This window comes from Rhipicephalus microplus, chromosome X (genome assembly GCF_043290135.1).
Source record: "Rhipicephalus microplus isolate Deutch F79 chromosome X, USDA_Rmic, whole genome shotgun sequence".
Taxonomy (NCBI): domain Eukaryota; kingdom Metazoa; phylum Arthropoda; class Arachnida; order Ixodida; family Ixodidae; genus Rhipicephalus; species Rhipicephalus microplus.
This window is the reverse complement of record NC_134710.1, coordinates 443,175,245-443,194,277: the sequence shown is the minus strand read 5'-3', so window position 1 is coordinate 443,194,277 and position 19,033 is coordinate 443,175,245. Positions and strand designations below refer to the sequence as shown.

The 19,033-nt window shown below is 43.4% G+C and overlaps 1 protein-coding gene and 1 pseudogene across 3 annotated transcripts in view; both read left to right on the top strand.

Annotated features, from left to right (window-relative positions):
- Positions 1 to 19,033, top strand: part of LOC119185505 (uncharacterized) — a 34,613-nt gene that overhangs the window by 541 nt on the left and 15,039 nt on the right. Inside the window, exons 2-8 of one of the 3 annotated variants that reach the window (XM_075880560.1) lie at positions 5,172 to 6,222; positions 8,790 to 8,959; positions 15,454 to 15,556; positions 15,928 to 16,012; positions 16,096 to 16,137; positions 16,274 to 16,389; positions 16,828 to 16,967. In XM_075880560.1, the coding sequence (XP_075736675.1) occupies positions 5,207 to 6,222; positions 8,790 to 8,959; positions 15,454 to 15,556; positions 15,928 to 16,012; positions 16,096 to 16,137; positions 16,274 to 16,372 (1,515 nt within the window). In that variant the 5' untranslated portion in view covers positions 5,172 to 5,206 and the 3' untranslated portion in view covers positions 16,373 to 16,389; positions 16,828 to 16,967. Of the gene's footprint in view, positions 1 to 5,171; positions 6,223 to 8,789; positions 8,960 to 14,991; positions 15,396 to 15,453; positions 15,557 to 15,927; positions 16,013 to 16,095; positions 16,138 to 16,273; positions 16,390 to 16,827; positions 18,512 to 19,033 lie in introns of those variants that run through there. The other 2 variants (XM_075880562.1, XM_075880561.1) reach the window with 2 other exon arrangements.
- LOC142777483 (uncharacterized) lies at positions 3,400 to 4,638 on the top strand (annotated as a pseudogene).

Below are 19,033 nucleotides of genomic sequence, written 5' to 3'. Positions count from 1 at the left end.
TGAGCAAAAGGCACCGCAAGCGTTCATTTGTGGCTTACGCCTTCGTATAGGCGGTAACACAGTCAGCGAACGGCGTGCTGATAGCTCTGCCTGCACCACGGTGCATCGCGCATGCCTAAAACATTCGCAGTGCTTTATTAGGTGCTTCATTGAATAGTGTTTTAGTATCATAATAATAAGTGGTATACACGGTTTATGTGTGTGAATATTAAAGTGGACCTTGTGTAATATTTAAATGCCAAGTGAGAGCTCACCAAGAGAGAATACCGCCCGACAGTGCGAATGCGAAGCCGCCACCCTTTAGTACCCGAAGTTGTGGCCAGTGTGGGTCCCACGGTGCCGGTGCCGGCCAAAGATCACTATCAACACCGTTCACCCCGGCGCAGCATGAAGGAAGGCTCCTCTCCTATATACAGTTAACCACGGGGAATCTGAGGAAAGCGCCGCAATATTTCGAAGAAGCCAGCCTAGGCATGGGGGTGGTCGAACCTTGGCTCCGGCGAAAGACGCATTGCAACTATGCCTAGACAAAGTTCTCAACGGCTCCAGTCCTTGGTTTAAAGTTCTCCCGACCATGCACCAAGGGCTCCAGCGACTGCCCAAGCGTTACCCCGAACCCCAACAGCCACTAACGAAAGTAAATTCGGACTGCATTGTTCTTCACGCTCAGATAAATTACAGTGTGATTTGTACTCTTAATTAGTGATGCCGAGCTCTAATATGTCATTAGAGATGTACCGTAGACGACAATACCCTTTGTGTGTATTCATGTTCATGTTCGCTCTAAAAGTAATTAGCTTTACTGAAATGTGTCTGTGTTCATCCCTCTGGTTTCATTAACTTTACTGACTACGGTGACAGCATGCGTTTGCAACTTATGTAAGAAAATGTTATGTCGTAGTACTGGGACTTTTGCTTTTTAAAAAATGCAAAGAAATTCTCTAATGCCGTACTTTCAAATTTTTTTTCTGCACTTGTATTATAGCCAGTTAAAAAAAAAAAATGTGGCTTTTTCACTTGAATTTCAATATATTGTGTTTTTTAAGACATGCCCTTGAGTGAACATATTAGGTTGGCGTTATACATTATCGTGCTCAGTAGCACTTGACACACTTGCTAACATAATTAACCTAATGTGTGGCAATGCCCTGGAGAGATTGGAATATTGTAGCTGTCATATATATATATATATATATATATATATATATATATATATATACGTGGATAAGTCATTCAGTAATTCAGTAAAATTGCCAATTCTAGGTATGCCAGAAATTATAAGACCAGGAGGTGCAATAGTCTTTTTGTAGAATATTATTGAAGTTCCATTCCAATCTTTATCCTGCCATTTTCGGGCCATTCGCAAAAAAGGGGTTGTTCCTCGGTGGAAGGCCTTTTTTTCTGCATAGGCACTTCTTCATTAGTGAGATTATGAGTAATGTTGTCCTGAGGATTAGGACAACAAAGTATGTTTATCTTGCGAAATTTAAGATGGTCACCAAACATGCACTGACGTTCTATTTCACCCTGGTGGTAATTTGTATGAGCCGGAAATTTCGGTCATGTGTGTTGTTAAGGTATGAAGGCCAATGTTAGGGGCATATATTTTGAAAAAGGAATGGGTGGGGTGGAAGGGTAGGGCCAGATAGATATCGTGTGAAAGTCAACCTTTCTGTGGAGAAAGGTGAATAAAAAATTCGAGACTAAAATTTTGAACTGTGTCCACGCATGCCATCCGTTTGCCGTGCAGATAAAAAGAAACTGTTCATAATTAATGTTTTCCTAATAATGACTGATATTGTTTACTAAAGCTTTTTACTCTTTATTACAGTGGCAATTCATGATGTACAGAATCCATAGACCTCTGCTGAAATTTGGAAATTTTTTCTATCTAATTTATAATCCTGCAGGGCTCGCTCCATGAATGTCTGAAGACATTATCAGCGTCTCAGAAGCTTGATATGTGAACGGCCAGCTGCATTGTCGCAGCATCATAGGAAGTTGGGAGTTCCTTTGAGATACTTTTGTTATATTAGAAAACGATTCCAGCAATTTGAAATATTTGAGTAGATGAATTTATAAATCAAATGGAAGTTTCTCTGATGAACAACTTTCAAATTGTTGACTCATACAACACCCATTTAGGTGCAAGCACAATGGTATGTAATTTGCAGTAGGTTAATGTGGATAAAAATCACAGCGATTTTTACTTTACCCGATGTTTCTTCCTCATTATCTCTCACCTTTGTTTATATTAAGTGTAAAATAAGGTTAACTTAAGTACTTGTGTTCATGAACTCTAGTTTTTTTTTCATCCTGCATGTCAACCCATAACACAATTTTCCAGATGCGCTTGCACGCAGTCATCTTGGACTGATAGCGTTGTAGTTTTGTATCCGTATCAAATAAACGAACACTGCAAGGGTGAACTGGCATGCACCGAAACACTTGGGCCTGTACATTCAACATTTTGTGACCAAGATTATTTCATAGTATGACAAGAAAAACTGGCAAAGCAATCGCTTCTCAGTTTAACATAGCGACGCTCATGGATCGAATATAAGACCATATATAGCTGATGTAAACATGCACAAAAATTCAAGTTATCCTACCCATGTGCTTCCTTAATAACAGGTTCCTCTGTGCAACTACAGAACAACAGATCTCCTTCAGCCTAATTGGAAAGTAGAGCTATCACTTGCTTTTCTATGCTATCTTTTTACTATGATATGAATTATTGTTATGAATTATTGTGCCCATATTAAACAAAATTGGTTATGCAAGTCTGGAATAGGTTTAAAGGTAAATCTGAATACAATGATAAAGTTGTGACTATGCTATTTATACTACGGAACATTTTCGCGCCCCTAGATGAAACTCTTAAGCTAAACATCACGCTTAATTCGACATTCTTTGGTACAATTTAATCATGTTTAGTTCATATCTTTTGAGTAGGTATTGCTTTTATTTGTTGTAAGACATAAGTATTCTATGAAATTCACTTTGGCAAACAAGTATCAGGGCCCTGACATATACATGAGGATTTCTCTCAGAGTTCAAAATGTATTGTTTAAAATCAATGACAGCTGTTTAAAACCAACTTATCTAAAATTTTTCACATTTCAGGATGAAACCTGCAAAGGAAGCAAACCTTTCTTTTGATTTTGAACCCATTTTCTTTCATGCAGGATATTGCATCAGCTGTAGACAGCACTATCAGCCAGGGAACTATGCCTGGAATTTGTTGTTTTTTTGTCCGAAATGCACCTGCCCTGCATTTTCGTTGAGGTCGCTCTTGCGGCATCTTCATACAATTCATGGACATGAACACAACTGGGTGTGTGGTTTGCGTGGGTGCATGAAAACGTTCAGACTTTATACATGGTACAAAAAGCATGTGTACAGAAGACATGGTTAAGCAAAACCTGGCTACTTGTGAGAATGTGTCTTTAAGCACTGAACAAACGATCAGAAATGCTGCAGAAGTTGGTTCAGGCAATATGGACACCACTGAAGAAAGCCGAGAAGGCGAGTCCTCCTTGGCTAGTGCTCCGAACTACGTAAATCAGCTTGCAAAGTTGCTCTTAAAGTGGAAAGAGGCACGGCGGCTTCCAGAGTCAACACTGCACGAAATTGCCAATGATGTCATAATTTTTGTAAAGGCTAGTCTAGAAGACGATCGGCTCCACTCCAACATATAGTTGGCTAATATAGTTGAAGATGTGCTGCAAATACGTGAATTGAACCAGCTGCTGACTGCTTCAGGCCGATCTAATTATTGGAGAATGCACTTTTGATTTGTTGAGCCAAAGACAATTGTTATAGGTAGAGCACCTAATGGAAAAGCTGATACAATGGAGTATGTACCTTTGTGTGAAGTGCTCAAGTGTGTCCTTGAGAATGTCACCCTTTCAGGAGACTTCAGAACCCCATTGAAAGTGGATAACTACTTTTGTTCAGTGTTTGATGGGAGTGCATTTAGGGAACATAAATACTTTGCAGGGGACATCAATAAGATTTGCCTGCAACTGTATAGTGACGAATTTGAAGTGTGCAACCCTCTAAATAGCAAATGAGGCACTCATAAACTTACAGCAGTTTACTTCTCAGTGCTGAATTTGAGTGCTAAACTTCGCTCTGCTCTAATAGGAATTAATTTGGTTGTTTTAGTAAGGGACAAACTTGTGAGCACATACGGGTTACCGAGGATCCTGGCACCTTTGCTTGAAGATGTGAAAATGTTGGAAACTCAGGGTATAGTTGTGAAAGGAAAAGTGCTCAAAGGTTCCATATTTGTTTGTACAGGTGACAATCTGTCTACCCATAGAATGGGAGAATTTAAATGTAATTTTGCACATGGTAGAGTTTGCAGATTTTGCATGGCACTGTGCACTGAAATTAACTATAAGTTTTTAGAAAGTGACTATGTTTTAAGGTCACCTGCAGGCCACCATCACCACTTGACCATGCTTAGTGCTGGATTGCCTACGACATCGCTGTATGGAGTTACAAAGCTCCTGTGCTCTTCAATGTGATGGCTTTGATCCGACCCAACACTTCCCACCAAATATAATGCATGACTTACATGAAGGCGTCATATCAATTGCATTGAAGCATATCATGGGTAATTTAATTTGAAAAGGTTTCTTTTCACTTCAGTTCCTTAACAGATGCATTTACACGTGATGCATTTGCACGTAATTTTTCTCTTTGTAATGCCATCTTGTTGACATCACGCATTCTTTTGTCTGCTAATTTTAAAATAAGGAGTGTCTCTTTATTTTGATTTTTTGTTCATTTAGGTTTCAGCTGTTGGCTTATATTTTTCTTCATTTTTTGCACTCTTTGATGACATGACAAATTAGCAGAAAAGAAAAGTAATAAGTTCCGGGAAAAGGTGCAAGCTTGAAAATAGTTGAAATTAATTATTGCGGGTTGTCGCTGGCACCAATGTTTCAACAAGCAGTCTTCCAGGCTGCCACTTGAAAGTTGAAAGCTGCCTTGACAAAACATATAGTTGTAAAGATGTTGTTTCCAACGACCCCCCGTGTGCACGGATTTTTTCAGCTGACAGAGCGAAGTATTTTTTTCAATGTTTCATTATGTCAATAACAAGTTCACCGAGAAAAGGTTTTTTGGAATGTTTGACACTGTGTCGTCTTCCTTTGCAGCACATTAGAGTGTGCTTCATACACCCCGGAGAAGCATGAACAACGGAATTAGCAAGTCACGCGAGGAGCTCAAGGAGTTCCTCCGCAAGCGAGTTGAGTCTAACCCAGGCATCTCCATCCAAAAGTTGACCGGCCACCTCTCCCAGCTTCCCGTCGAAATCCGAAACACGTATCCGCATGATACCAACTCCATCCGCCGGGTGCTTGAGCAGTTTCCCGAACTTTTCCTGATTCGCAACCACGATCAGGTTCACCTTACGAAATCGGAGAGTTCCGGCAAGCCGACGGGAGCATCGTCGTTTGCGGGTGGAAGCAAGGACAAGACTACGTCCCTGACAGGTGTCAAGGGAAAGGTTTATCGTTTGTTCGATACGTACGGCTTCGCTTCGGTTCAGCACCCGGTAAACACATGTGTTTACTTTAGCTTGCACTCGTTTGAAAATGGACTACATTCAAGTCTTCTCTCATCTGGCCTTCAGCTCGGGGAAGGTGTCGTTTTAGACGCGGAGGCGAGCCCCAACGACTCCAAGTCCAAATTTCGCGCCAGCAGGGTGACGCGTATTAAGGGCGGGAATGTCGCTACTCCGTCCGATTTGTCGTCACCGGCGCCGCAAACTTCAGCGTTAACATCACTCGTGAACCGGACTGGTGTTATAGAGACTCTGAAAGATGAGTTCGGGTTTATCAAACTAGAAAAGGAAAATGAGTGTGCATTTTTTCACGCAGAGCGAATTGCACAGCACCTCAGGACGGCGGTGCCCGCTCTGCCAGAGATATTGGCCGTCGGGGACAAGATTAGATTCGACGCTGACCCGAACAAGAAGACGACCGCACGGGCCAAGTGGTTCGTGACGACCATACACAGCATAACAAACCTTCCTCCGTGCCATTTGGGTAGCGAGACGGAAAGTAGTGAGATAGCTGCGGGCACGATCATCAAGCGAGATGGACTCATACAGATAGTGAAACCTGCACGTCATGGAACCCCGCACGTCATGGGGGATCCCGCACGTCATGGTGGATCCTCGTACAAAGACGTCCAGCTGGAATTGTGAGTTGGATGTGCTTTTGCGCATTTTTCCTGCTTTTGTCCGTAGTCAGAACATCGTCACTTATTTTAACATCACTAATGATGTAGCAGTGCTAGGAGAATATACCTGAATGGCTCAGTGTTCATGGCGCTTTGCGGTAGGCAAGACTGCTGGTGTAGTGTTAAGAAAACTTTTATAAGTCGCATATTTCAGTGCCATTGTTGCTTTGGGAAAATCGGTACGAGGGAGTGTACAACAGTGTGGTGCTTGAAGATGCGCTGGTCACCTGCGCGTTTTACTCACTAATGTTTGATAATTGATGCTCTCAAATAGTGAAAATGCTGGTGATCAACTGTTTCTGATCTGGAAATCTGATCTTTCATCACGGTGGTTTGTCACTTAACCTTATCACGTTGCATTGTTGTGGAATTATGAATGCATTGTGGTCGTCGTTGCCTTCAGCAACTAAAGTGCTGTGCTGCGAAGTGCTTAAAAATCTCATTTCCGCCAGAGAGAAAAGAAACAGTTATGACAGAGAACTGTGTTACGCAATAGTATAAAGAAAAATAGTACAGTAGGCGCATTGATGGAAAGCCCCACTCGGCCCCCCTTTCGGATAGGACAAGGGTACCTGAATTTTTTTCTTAGCCAAATATAACAAGACTGGGCATACAAGTGTATTTGTTTGAAATACTGTTGAAGCCCGCCTTAAAGATTCTAATAGGTTGAGATGGACACAAAGTCACCATAAATAATGCTTTTTGTAGACTATGGGGTTCCTCGCATTCTTTATAGGTAGGATGGGAACCAAAGTGATGCTAACTGTTAAAAAGAAAAGCAAACTGCTGAAATAACCTAATGACTTAACTACTGGACCAATAGCAACTCAACTACTCAACTACTGGACCAACTTGGAAAGTTCGGATGAGCGCAGGAGCATTTCGGTGCACTGAATTAGCATGCATTCCATACCCTCTCTTGTCGTTCTTATGTCACTTTGCGCTAGATATCCCTTCTTATCTTATCGACAAGGCCGAATCTCTTCTTTAGCTTTTGCAACATCGTAAATTACACCTTTTAGAACATCTAAAGTGAACTTATTTGACGTACAAATTTCAGGATCACATCAAATTACTCTAATATTGGTGGGTATTTTGCTAATGTTTTATGTGAGGCTTGTTATTCTACAATAGAAAGTCATATATGTTGATTTTGTCAGCTGGCTACCGGGTGATTGGCTATTTCATAGGTCGGCACGCTTTTAGGAGGGAGAACCGGACTGAAAGAAGCCGGCTGTCGATGCGGCACGGCTAATTCGAAGGTTGGGGGCGGGAGAGTCGCTTCGTAGCAAAGAGAAAAAAAAAGTCACCGATTGGACCTTTATTTAAATAACTGGAAGAAAATTCATGCTTATTGTCACGACGCATGCCACGAGGTTGTAATTTACATATACAGTACGGAAACCCCACTTGAGTTCCAAATCCCACTAAAGAGGGAGAGTTCTTAGGATGCGCTGAGGGCTGTATAATACTGCCCCACGAGCCACAGGTTGTCGAACTCTGGGCTGTGTTAAGAAAGAAAGTAAGGCTGGCACAGTTTGCACTAATGTTCGTACCTGAGCCTCATTCATACTCGTACAAACTTTTTCGAGCAAACTCTCATGCATGGCAGTTGAAAGCTGCCTGTCACGGAAAAATTCACTTTTGAAGGCAGCCTGGAAAGTGTTGTTCACACGCATCAGCATGAGCCGTGATCCTATACCCTTTCCAAGAAAGAAAAAAAAGATAAACACTTGTGGTCGCTGCATGTGAGTGGTTGAAGCTTGCACCAATGTCTCTTGTTCGTGACTCATGCACGAAAATCAACCAATGGACCGCAGTAAAAGGCTCTTTTTTTAGACTGGTAAAAGCTGCTGACCTTCGTTTTCACCCATTTTAGTTTAAACAAATGATGCAAACGGTAGCTTAGGGGGTTACAAGGGCAAATATATAAAAGAGCACAATTAATCATTCAGGAAGTAGTCCTTACCAATACTAGACACGGAGTGGTGGTAGTACTTCCTTGGCTCCCTTTTGATATACTTGTATTCAGGGCAAAATGGCAGTTGCTGACTGTTTGCACCAATGTGTCAACATAAGCTTCTTCAGATTACGAGGCAATTGTACTAAAATTGCAGATTAAAAACAAGACTGCTTTAGATGGTGTATATATATTGCAACGGTTGTGAAAAATTTTATATTTCAAGTAAGAGCGTGTATAAGTGACACAGCAACACCCTGTAATATTCATAATTAGGTTGATGAGGACGACTGCTGGGCATGGGGCTATGGCTTTATTTCTTGGCTAGGATTGTTAGATTTAAAGAAGGGGTGAAGGGCAAAAAAAACCCGTACAAATTTGTATAGTTGTAGTTTTAAAAAATCCAGGCTGTCAAAATTGTTCCAGAGTCACCCCAGCCCTAGCTGTTACACAGCGGGCTTCGTAGTTGTCATTGCTTAAGTACACAACACTCTAGAACTTGACTCCTGCTGCTTTGCTAAAAACGTGAATTTGTTCTAATGACTACAATCTCTTTTTGTCATTGCAGAGAAGAATCAGGCATGTCTGCGCATACAAGTGCATTGAACAGCATCAACCCAGACAGGCCCAGAAGCCACCACAGTCGGCCATCCTTCCCGCAGACATGCAGTGAAGCTTCACCGTTTTCGCCATCAGGGAGAATTCACGGAGATCGGGCCATTCCAAATGACATCTGCGGTGAGTTTAAAATAGCTCGGCCCTCAACCAACTGAGTACTATAAAAACTTGTCATTCTGTAGACTATTTTGCTGATAGCTCTTCCACCATAGTGGCACAACCAAATAATGAGCACCCCTTGCGTACCATTTGAAGACACCTGTACATAATTCTTGCAAGAATGCTTTCCCCAAGACCTGACATTCCAAGAATTATTTTTTAGCTCTGAGAACGTGCACCTCTTTGCACTCTAGCAAAAGTGGGGCAAAACCACAAAGTCCGCTCAAAAGATACTGCATGAATGACACCTAATTGTAAGATTCCTTGTGGGCAAAGAGAAAAAAAGATACGAAAAAAAAGACAGGTATTGTTACAGTGCATCCAGTGATTCGCCGTGAATGGGAAAAGTCTGTTGGTCAAGGCTCTTTTTGTAGACAACAATCTTGCTCGCACAAGCGCAGTAACTATTTGAAAAGCTGTCAATGGAGCTGTTATCTGTGCAATTTTCTATCTGTGCCAAGTAAATAACTGTTCTGTGGTAGAAGTGCATGTATAAAAATAGCCAAGTTAGTATATTCGCCATTTCATGTTTTCGTTTATCGTCGCAATCTAGAAAAACAAGACACTTGTTTAACAACCCAAGATGGCTGCATGCATGTGTCGAATGCAAAACTTCATGTTCTCCTATATGTGGTACGATGCTCAATTTCTTGTGACTGTGGCTGAACTCCGACAGAGACAGCTGCAATAAGTTGCTGATCTCGTTACTCTAGCTGTGGCAGCCAGGTTTTATTTTTATAGATCTGCCTCTTGTGTCAATAGCTTGAAGGCACACCATGACAGATCTTGAGCCAGCGTAACAGCGGCTTAACGTGGAGGAGGTGGTTCGTTCTCGATGTGCTAGGTACAGCCCATAAATTGTTGGGAAGATCTTGCTGGTGCTGTCACTGTAACCGGAGATCGTTGCCCCATATGATTTGCCCCAAATCAATGTCGATCGAGAGGAATAGCAACAACGTACATCCAGGTAGCCCTGAATGAATATGGGAGCGGAGAACCCAGACTAGCATAACGGATGACGACAAAAAGTGACTGGTTGCCTAACCAGCTTTCTCATAATGTTACAAGAATGGACAAATTTGTAGACTAGTCTGTAGTCTATTTACAAAATATTTATTTATTTTTAATTCTGCAGATTCCAAGAAGGGGCATAGGAGGAAGGGCAACCGAATACAATACATACCATATACATAAAAAAGTGACTCTATGAAAAGCAGGCAAACACTACACTCTCGACGCTACAAAATCGAAAACCAAGATACAAAACATGAAAAAATTGTAACTGGTTACAGTTTTTATTATATATAAATACATTTTTTCACAAACTACGAAAAGGAGGTAATGTAAACTGCTAAAATCAAACCTTTAAAAATCAATGGAGGTATTTACAACATAATGAAATAAAGCAAAAAATTTATACTTGTGAGACGAATAAGTGAGACTCAAACGATTGTAGGAAAGTTTATAGCGTGAGACTATGAATAATATGAGAGGGTAGGTCAATTTATTCTGAGGTTGCAAGTGGAAAAAATGGAAATCTGAACATCAGGTACTAAAGCCCAAGCTTTGTAGTGTTTGAGTGTGCTTATGATGAGTGTGTCTTGTTAGTGATTTGGACAGGTAGTGCGCTATCTATGGACAGTAAGTAATGCATCAGCTGGTATATTCCTTTCAGACGAGCTAGTTTAGTACAATTTTGTTGGATTAGTAGCCAAACTGTGTTGAATAGATGAGGTGGTGAGGCAGTTTGACTATAGTCTATAAAAATAAAGTAGATTGCTTTTTTCTGCACTACTCTCTATTGCTTTAACTAGTTTTTTGGTGTATGAAATCCAGGCTACATTAGCATAATCTAGAACAGCTCGCACAAATTTTGTATAGGCGAGTAGTTAAATTTCCGAAGTTGCATGTCGCAGTCGCCTTTGAAAAAATATTCTTTAATGTTTCTGATGTTCTAACATTATCTTGGGAGTTCTACCTGAGATTATATGATGGTATCACACCGAGATATTTGTATTCAATAACAGTTAACAGAGTGTTGTCGGCTGTGTATGAGTATAGAGAGACGTTTAGTTTTCTAGTTAGGCAAAGGACCGCTGATTTGCTGACGTTGAAAGTCACTCATCAATAACATGATTCTGGTATTTATTTCCGCACATGATTCAATATCTCGTGATCTTCAGGTGAACTTATTTCGTGATAGATTATACAATTGTGTGCGAATAGTCTTATGTTAGTACTGACAACACCAGGAGGATTGTTGATGATATATCTACAAAAGTGGTTGCAGGGATGACTGGTCCAGCTCAGAGTTTGAGGAGGAAGAGATGTTTCGTTTGGTCGAGCAGACAAAAGCGTGGTTCAAAAGGCTGGCAAATTGCATGTAACCTCCCCAGCAGTAAAAGCACTGTTTCGGCGCGTCTAGATTTCAACGTCACTAGGCGAGTGGTAGAGCTTCAAGCGTGTGACATGTGAAGTATCACTGGTCTGTGGGGCAGATGAGTGCGGTGATGACACAGGAGCAATCTTCTAAGTTAGAGGAGTAAGTGCGCGAAGGACCGATGTATGGAGACAGCAGTTCCTCCAACATTCCACCTTGATGGGTTAGAGATGACAACAGGATAAAAGAATCGAGCAAAAAGTGCAAGTCTCGGTGCCTTGATCGTACGAACGCCGTTGGTTTTCTTGAGAAGTCAGAAGCTGAGTACGGACTGTTTCAAGTGCATGGGCAGCCAAGGGGATAGCTTCAAGGGCATGTGCGTTGGTTGTTACGTTTAGAAATGAGATGATGGTGTCCAAGGGCAACGGTGGTTGTTGGCGAAGCATCTAAGCATCAGAGTAAATGGAGAGTAACTGGCAGTGTCGGGGTACAAAGAATTGTGCCCAAACGTGATGTCTGGCAAAAAGGTCACAGTCGGAGTGGTTGGAAGAACTATACTTCGAATGCATGTCTGTAAGTGCTCAATGAGGCCATTTGTCTGCATATGATATGGTGTAGTAAGCTTTTGCCTCGTTTCACATGACTGCAGATTGTCGGCTATGACATTTCAGAGAAATGTGCAGCCATGATCTGTAGGCATCTGCCGTTGAGCTGCACGTTGCGAAATCACGCCATGTAGAACGAAGTCGACGACATCTGTGGCAAGGCTTGTTGGAAGAGCTCGTGTGATGGCCTAGCCCAAGGCAAACACTCTAAAAATGTACGAGTATTCGGGGAGTGTTTCTGCTACACAACAATAATTTTCATCTAATTCGTGTACTTTCCGTGTGCTATCACTACGGTTCAGTAGTTTGCGGTCACAAATGGCGCACGCGTTATCAGTGTAGCTTAACAATCCCGACAGGAATGTGGCCAGCACCGGGTTTTCAAGAAAGAAAATGCGAGCAAGTGAGAGGACGATTACTATTGTGTAGCAGAACTACTCCCTGAATAGTCAATTTTTTCTTAGACTGCAATCTGTGGCCATAGCTATCCACCTGTTTTCAGAGGAAGACAGGAGAAACTGGCCAAGTCGGTCTAAGCCAATGCGAAAAAATGGTTCTCCTAGAATGTAATGGAACTGAAGGCACCCAGCAGCAAGCGTCAATGGTATTTTGCGGCGCTGTCCAGTATCTTTATACGAAGCGTGCAAGCCTCGCCAATAGAAGCGTTGGTAGATCTGGTCGTAAGTGTGCAAATTACGAAGGTGATAGGCCATTGGAAGCTCATGAAGCGTGTGAAGAACATCTAAGCGGAGGTGCTTTGGAGCAACAAGAAGCAGAGATGGTCTCTCTAGGTGAAAGTTATGGCAGTATACCCGGCGACAACTTTCTGTGGCAGCACAGCCAAGGCTACGGAGCCGAAGCACGCTTGTCTTACTGCCCCACAGCATGTAGTCCCTCAACGAAAACGTTTGTATACTGTTCTGGGTAACTAAGATTTTACCATTCGTCACTTACATTTTTCGCGGATTTATTTTTTAATTAGTGAATAAAAACGTTGCGCAGCAGAAAAAATTTCGTTTCACGCTCTCTCAGGTTTTTTTGGGGTTTTTTGGCTTCCGTCGCCTTTTTACCTCATTGGATTCCTCACTGTCAAAGATGGCGTCCGCCGGTTACAGCTCGTCAACGTCGCTTACGGAGGAAACACCGCCGCGTGCCGCGAGTCCACCAGCTGCGCAGCCGTACCAGGCGTTGTCAAATCAAAAGCTGTCCGTACAGGCCAAGAAGTTGGCGTACAACGTTTACACGCAAGTAAGGAAAAGCGACCCGCAGCTGTCTGTGAGAGCCGCATGTCGGAAAGTCAGCGAGCTCACTGGTGTTAGCGAGCGCAGTGTCTTCCGGATTAAGCGGTACGTGCATTTGTGTAACCATTACATGAATAATTGAATGTATCATTCACCCAGCAACCTGGGTCCACGCGTCAGTAAATCACGTCACAATATTATTAAAAATTGCTCTCGAGTTCCCAAAGATGCGACTCGCGTTTCCTGGAGCGAAACGCGAGCAAACGCGAGCCGACGCGGACTGCGAGACGCGGACTGCGCTGGTGAAATTGAAACCGAAACACCCGTCGAAGCGGTCGGACTACTTGGCGCAGTAGCACATGTGCATAGGCACGGCCACGTAGCCTTGGCCGTGCTGCCACAGAAAGTTGTCGCCGGGTATAGAGTGCTCCATCTTTAAGGACGGACGAGCAATAAGTACGTTGGGTAGACGCTGTGGCGAGGCATTTGATGGTCATATGCAAAAGTGCGTCATGGTGTTGCGGTGCATCATAGATGGACGTTTTTTTCACTCCCTCCGTTATAAACCAACCTATGACCAGGCGACAATGTTTCAAAATTTGGGAATCTTTTATATCACGATGATATCACAAGGTGATATCGTGACGATTATTTTTTGCATCAATCGTGTTGATACCTAAGCAGTGGGACACTGCCAATGTTGACGCTCAGTCTTTCTTCTTTAGTGATGCACTGAAGGCTTTTGCATTAAAAGAGAGACACTGTGCGGTTATTCACGCATCTACAAGCTTTCATGTAACCTGAACAAATCGCAACTGGACGTAATATATATTTTTCTGCCCATTGTAAACTCTTTCAGGCTTGTGCCTCTGTCAAAACACAATGGTTCGTTGGCAAGGGTTATTTCGTCTATGAAATAGTACTCTGCTGCGCAAACATCTACCACAATTGACAGATAGGGTAGTTCTCCTACAAAAAAATACATGTGTTTCATAAAAATGCGAATAGTGGATGTGACAACACTTTGGCATGTCATTACGAGGAGTGGTCAGTGCACCTCTCTTTTCGGGCAAAGTAGGTTTCTTAGAAAAAAAAGGGGGGGAGGGCAGGAGTAAATAAAGAGAAACATCCGAATAAGTGCAGCATTTAGGGAAAGTTAGTACGACTGCACAAAAAAAGTTCTACATGTTGCACTATAAATTCGTCGAAAGACGGCAGTCTTCTGTCCAGAGAGAGAGTGAACAAAACGTTTATTTGATGTTCTGCACGAGAAAATCGGCAACTGGTATGCTGAAGTCGCTGCGTTAGAGTGCCTCGAGCGTGTATTGGAAGTGAACAAGCGCATCTAGGCACGTTAGGCACGAGCGCCATCTGACAGTTATCTTCAAAAACAAAGACGTCTGCGGCGGAGAAAGATGTGCGCCAGTCGGGGAGGTGATAAGTGGCGCAATTATGTAAAAATTCCAAATCCGGACGGAGGAGGTCTGTCGGTGACGTCAAAAAATGGGCGGTCTGCAGCGGTCGCGAGGACGAGAGGAAGTGAACAGCCAATGAGGGAAATGGAGGCTTGCGTCATCATTTTGACGTTGACTTGGGGGCCGTATAGCAAAGTGAAAAGTGTTTGTAACATGTTCAAAAGTGTTTGACTATTATTGCGCACTATTAAAATGTGTTGGCACTAGTTTTCAATTGTTTAATAAGGAATACAATACAATCCAAACATATTTTTTCTGTTATTGTTCTAAACAACGCTAAATTTAGCGGGACGATTTGTGGTGGCGCTAGGTACAACTTTGTTTCAAGCAGTTACTGTTTTCAAAACTCCACTACTAAACGGCGCAACTTTCGAAGTCGTTGGCTCGGTCGAGCGCAGTCATGGCGGAGGGCAACGGCACCGCTAGCCACCAGCAGCAGCGGCTCATCCGCGTTTCCGAGGGTCAGCGCGCGCTGGTGCTCGCCTTTATGAGCGAACATCCGCAGCTCGCGGCGAAAGCCATTGAGCTGCAGCATGGCGTCACGGTCGCCGACCGGCGGCGGCTGTGGCAAGAGCTCAGCGACGCGCTGAACCTTGAAGGCCCTGCGCAGAAAAGCGCGGATGACTGGCAGGCTTGGTGGCGCAGGCAGGTGCACGAGGCCCGCCGTGACGCCGCCGCCATCAAAGAGGCACAAACGTGAGTGACCGTTGAATGTGCGGGCGATTTGTTCTTTGACATTGGTGTATATTTCCAGGGGCACTGGAGGGGGTCGTCTGCCAGGCTTCCGGGGTCGCGTGTTGCAACTCACCGGGTTGGCACGCTTCGGTGGCGTCTTCGGTTCCCTCGAATATCAACAGGTAAGCACTCTGCCGCCGCAGTATCACGGGTTCCTGAGCGGTGCCATGACAGAGTTTGCCCATTTTGTAAGGGGTGCCTTTAGGGGAACCTTGTTGAACAGTAAGATAGTGCAGGAAAAAGAATTCAAAAGCAGGTAGGTTTGTCAACTGAAATCTCGCTTTGCAGCCCTTGCAGTAAAAGGCGTATTTATTTATCAAACAGACACGAAATGCCTGCGGGCAAGTGCATGCACTAAAATGGTAATACTTGATATCATTGACCACTGAATAGCTGCAGAACGTTTCCGCAGATGTTTAGTAGGTAAGGTTGTAAAATAGCCAGAGTAACGAATACCCTTTTTCTGAAAGATTATGCCCACGACACTTTCCAGCAGGCGGATGTTCCCGCTCCTGCAATGGAGGTCGAGGTGGAAGCCACTGAAGCGGCTGCAGCAGCTGACAGTGACACAGCCACACGTAAGCATTTGAGAACTTAGTGTTTTATTGATTATAGGACGTATGTGCGCCCAGTTCGTGAACTTTTATTTTTTACTCCACAGAAGCCCCCCCAAGTTACCTGGAAAGCGGCCCCGCTGCACCGGGTAAGTTATTGATCATCAAAGTGTTTTGAGAAAATAACCTCTCGTATGTTATTCGAATTGCCCAATTATCCACAACATGGCCATAGACTTATAGCCTACCACAGCATGCGGTGACGAAAATGCTGCATGTTTGCAGTGCCTCAGCCTCCTGTGCGGCCTCGCCGTCAACAGAGGCCACGGCGCACCGACACCTTGTTGCGGGTGTCTTCCCAGTGCGACCAGAGCCTCGAGCTGACTGAGAAGTTGCTTGATGTGAGTAGACCGTTTGTTTAAATTTTACGTAAAGGGTGTGAACATTTTTGATGCTCTGTTATGATGACTGAAACCAACTTGGGCTGTAAATAAGAAACATGCATTGTATTGAGGGCACGGTATCTGACATCTGCAATGATAAACTGCCGGGCAAAAGGTTGGTTAGCCCTGAAAAGGGCTGTTTGATTGTAAGAGATGCATTTGAGGAGATGAATGAAGAGTAGTTCCAGCAATTGTTTGTTGATCCAAACGAAGAGGGCATAGCTTGTACACGAAGCTTCACACTTTCAAAGGATGCAACCAGGCCAATGAATTTTCAACTGAGGGGAAATTGTTGTTCACGTTGCAATTTTCCGCAGCAGCAGCTTCGAGCCACGAGATGGTCGAGAGTTCTTCAGCAGCTCATGCAAACATTTCCACCATGATGATTCACTGCAGGAGGTGCGGGGGATCAGAAGATCAGCCTTGCACTTAACTTCTCTGGCGCGGCGTATGGTAGCAGCACTGGAACGGGCGGCCGCAGCACAGGAGCGGGCGGCCGCAGCACAGGAGCGGGCGGCCGCAGCACAGGAGCGGGCCGTGGCTGAGGGCCCTCTGCGGGAAAGAGATACATAGTTATCTATTTTGATGTTCGATATATGCGTTTATTTTAAGTTTTGCATCATGTTTTTAATGTTTATCATGCATTATTGGTTTATTAGTTTTTATATGTTTACGTGTTGCAGTCAGCGTACCATTTCATACGTTGTTTTTTACATTTAATACATATTACTACCTTTAAGTTAGCATTTACTTTGTACAAGGAGTACAGCATTTTTTTCTTCACATGTCTTTCATCTATTTTGATGTTCGATATATGCGTTTATTTTAAGTTTTACATCATGTTTTTAATGTTTTAAATGTTTATCATGCATTATTGGTTTATACTACCTTTAAGTTAGCATTTACTTTGTACAAGGAGTACAGCGTTTTTTTCTTCACGTGTCTTTCATCTTTTTTGATGTTCGATATATGCGTTTCTCAATTTATGTTCGACCTACTCGTGAGGCAGCGTCTCCCCCCTCCCCCCACCATCTTAAAGGTGTCTAGTCATCCACACAAAGACCAAGAGCGTATAGTTGACATTTTTTGTGAATGTTTTTAGCACTGTGATATTTGTGTTGCCTCACTGTTTTCTAGCTCACTGCGCTTTTTATGCAGCATTACCACATAGTGTTGGACTGTGATATTTTTTAGCCTCACACTGTTTCGCAGCTCGCTGCATTCTTTATGAAGCATGTTTACCTGCCGAAAATTGCTTACACTGTGATATTGTCATTTCAGCGCAATGAGGCTAAGGTACAACTACAACCAAGTCTTTTTTGAGATCACTAAACTAGCAAGTGGGTATGTTGCACAGTTTCACTAATGAAAAGGGTCATCATCACAGCAACATTCCAGCGACTGTTTTCATTGTAAATTACTCATTGCAGGAATTAATTTTGAACGTGGTATGCTTTGGGAGCAGCGAGATTGCTGAGCCAAATATTCATGCCGTGTGTCATTAAAACAACCCACATGTTATTTGCTGCTTCGATTTACGTATTTTGTAGCATTGCAGTATAACTGTAGTCGGGAATTCAAATCAAATGAAATATTATTTAAATATTTATACAATGTTGAGGACAATGAACAAAAAGCCGGCACGGCATTGTGCTCGGCAAGCCTAAATGTGTACAATTGAATGCTTGCAGTCAATGACTATGAGAAGAGACGGACATACGTATCATGCGTTCTTGCAACATGTTTTTAATGTAACTGCAATTTTTATGCGTTTTCGTGAAAGAAGTTGTGTGACGTTGCTGCATTGTTCCCACAATCTTTTGATGGCAACAGTCAGCACAGGGTGCCCCTCATATGCGCTTGATCCAATCTAGTCTGTTGTGGCTGTGATCACTGATATAGAAAAGGGTGTTTCCGTTGCCTAATTCATGTGACATTTAAAAAAAAATGCAGCATTTTTCTATTGCCACCATGCATAATGTTGAAGCACGAGTAAGTACTTTGTGTTGTGGCAAACACAGCCCTGTCTTGCCTGGGTGCACTGGAATTAGTATGAATAAATTATGTGTGTGATATGACAGCTTACCGCGTTCCTGTGCACTTCAAAAAAGGCCCACGACAGCGCTGCGCTGCTGCTGTCCTCTGAGCAGCACGTTGCGGGGTGTGAGCACATGGCTCTCTCCTGGCTCCTTATCGTCATCCTCAACTGGTGGCATGTCCCCAACATACTCATCCAAGGTCCAGTCCCCCGCGTCCAATGCAATGTTGTGGAGAGCAGCGCAGGCATAAATAATTCGCCCTGCTCGATCGGGGTTGTAGAGCATCGTTCGAAAGTGCTGCAAGCAGCGGAACTTGCTCTTCAACACTCCGATACATCTTTCCACAACATTGCGCATGGATGCGTGCTCCTTGTTGAATCGGCCTTCGGAGGTGTTGCCGGGGTGACTGCCAGGAACTGGAACGAGGAGCCATGGCTCGAGGGGATACCCTGAGTCTCCTGCAATAGTTAAATGGCGGCTGAGTGCTCTACCCCAGTTAGTTCACATTAATACTTACCAAGCAGATATTCGCCAGGCTGCAGCTGTGCAGCTAGGCGTGAACG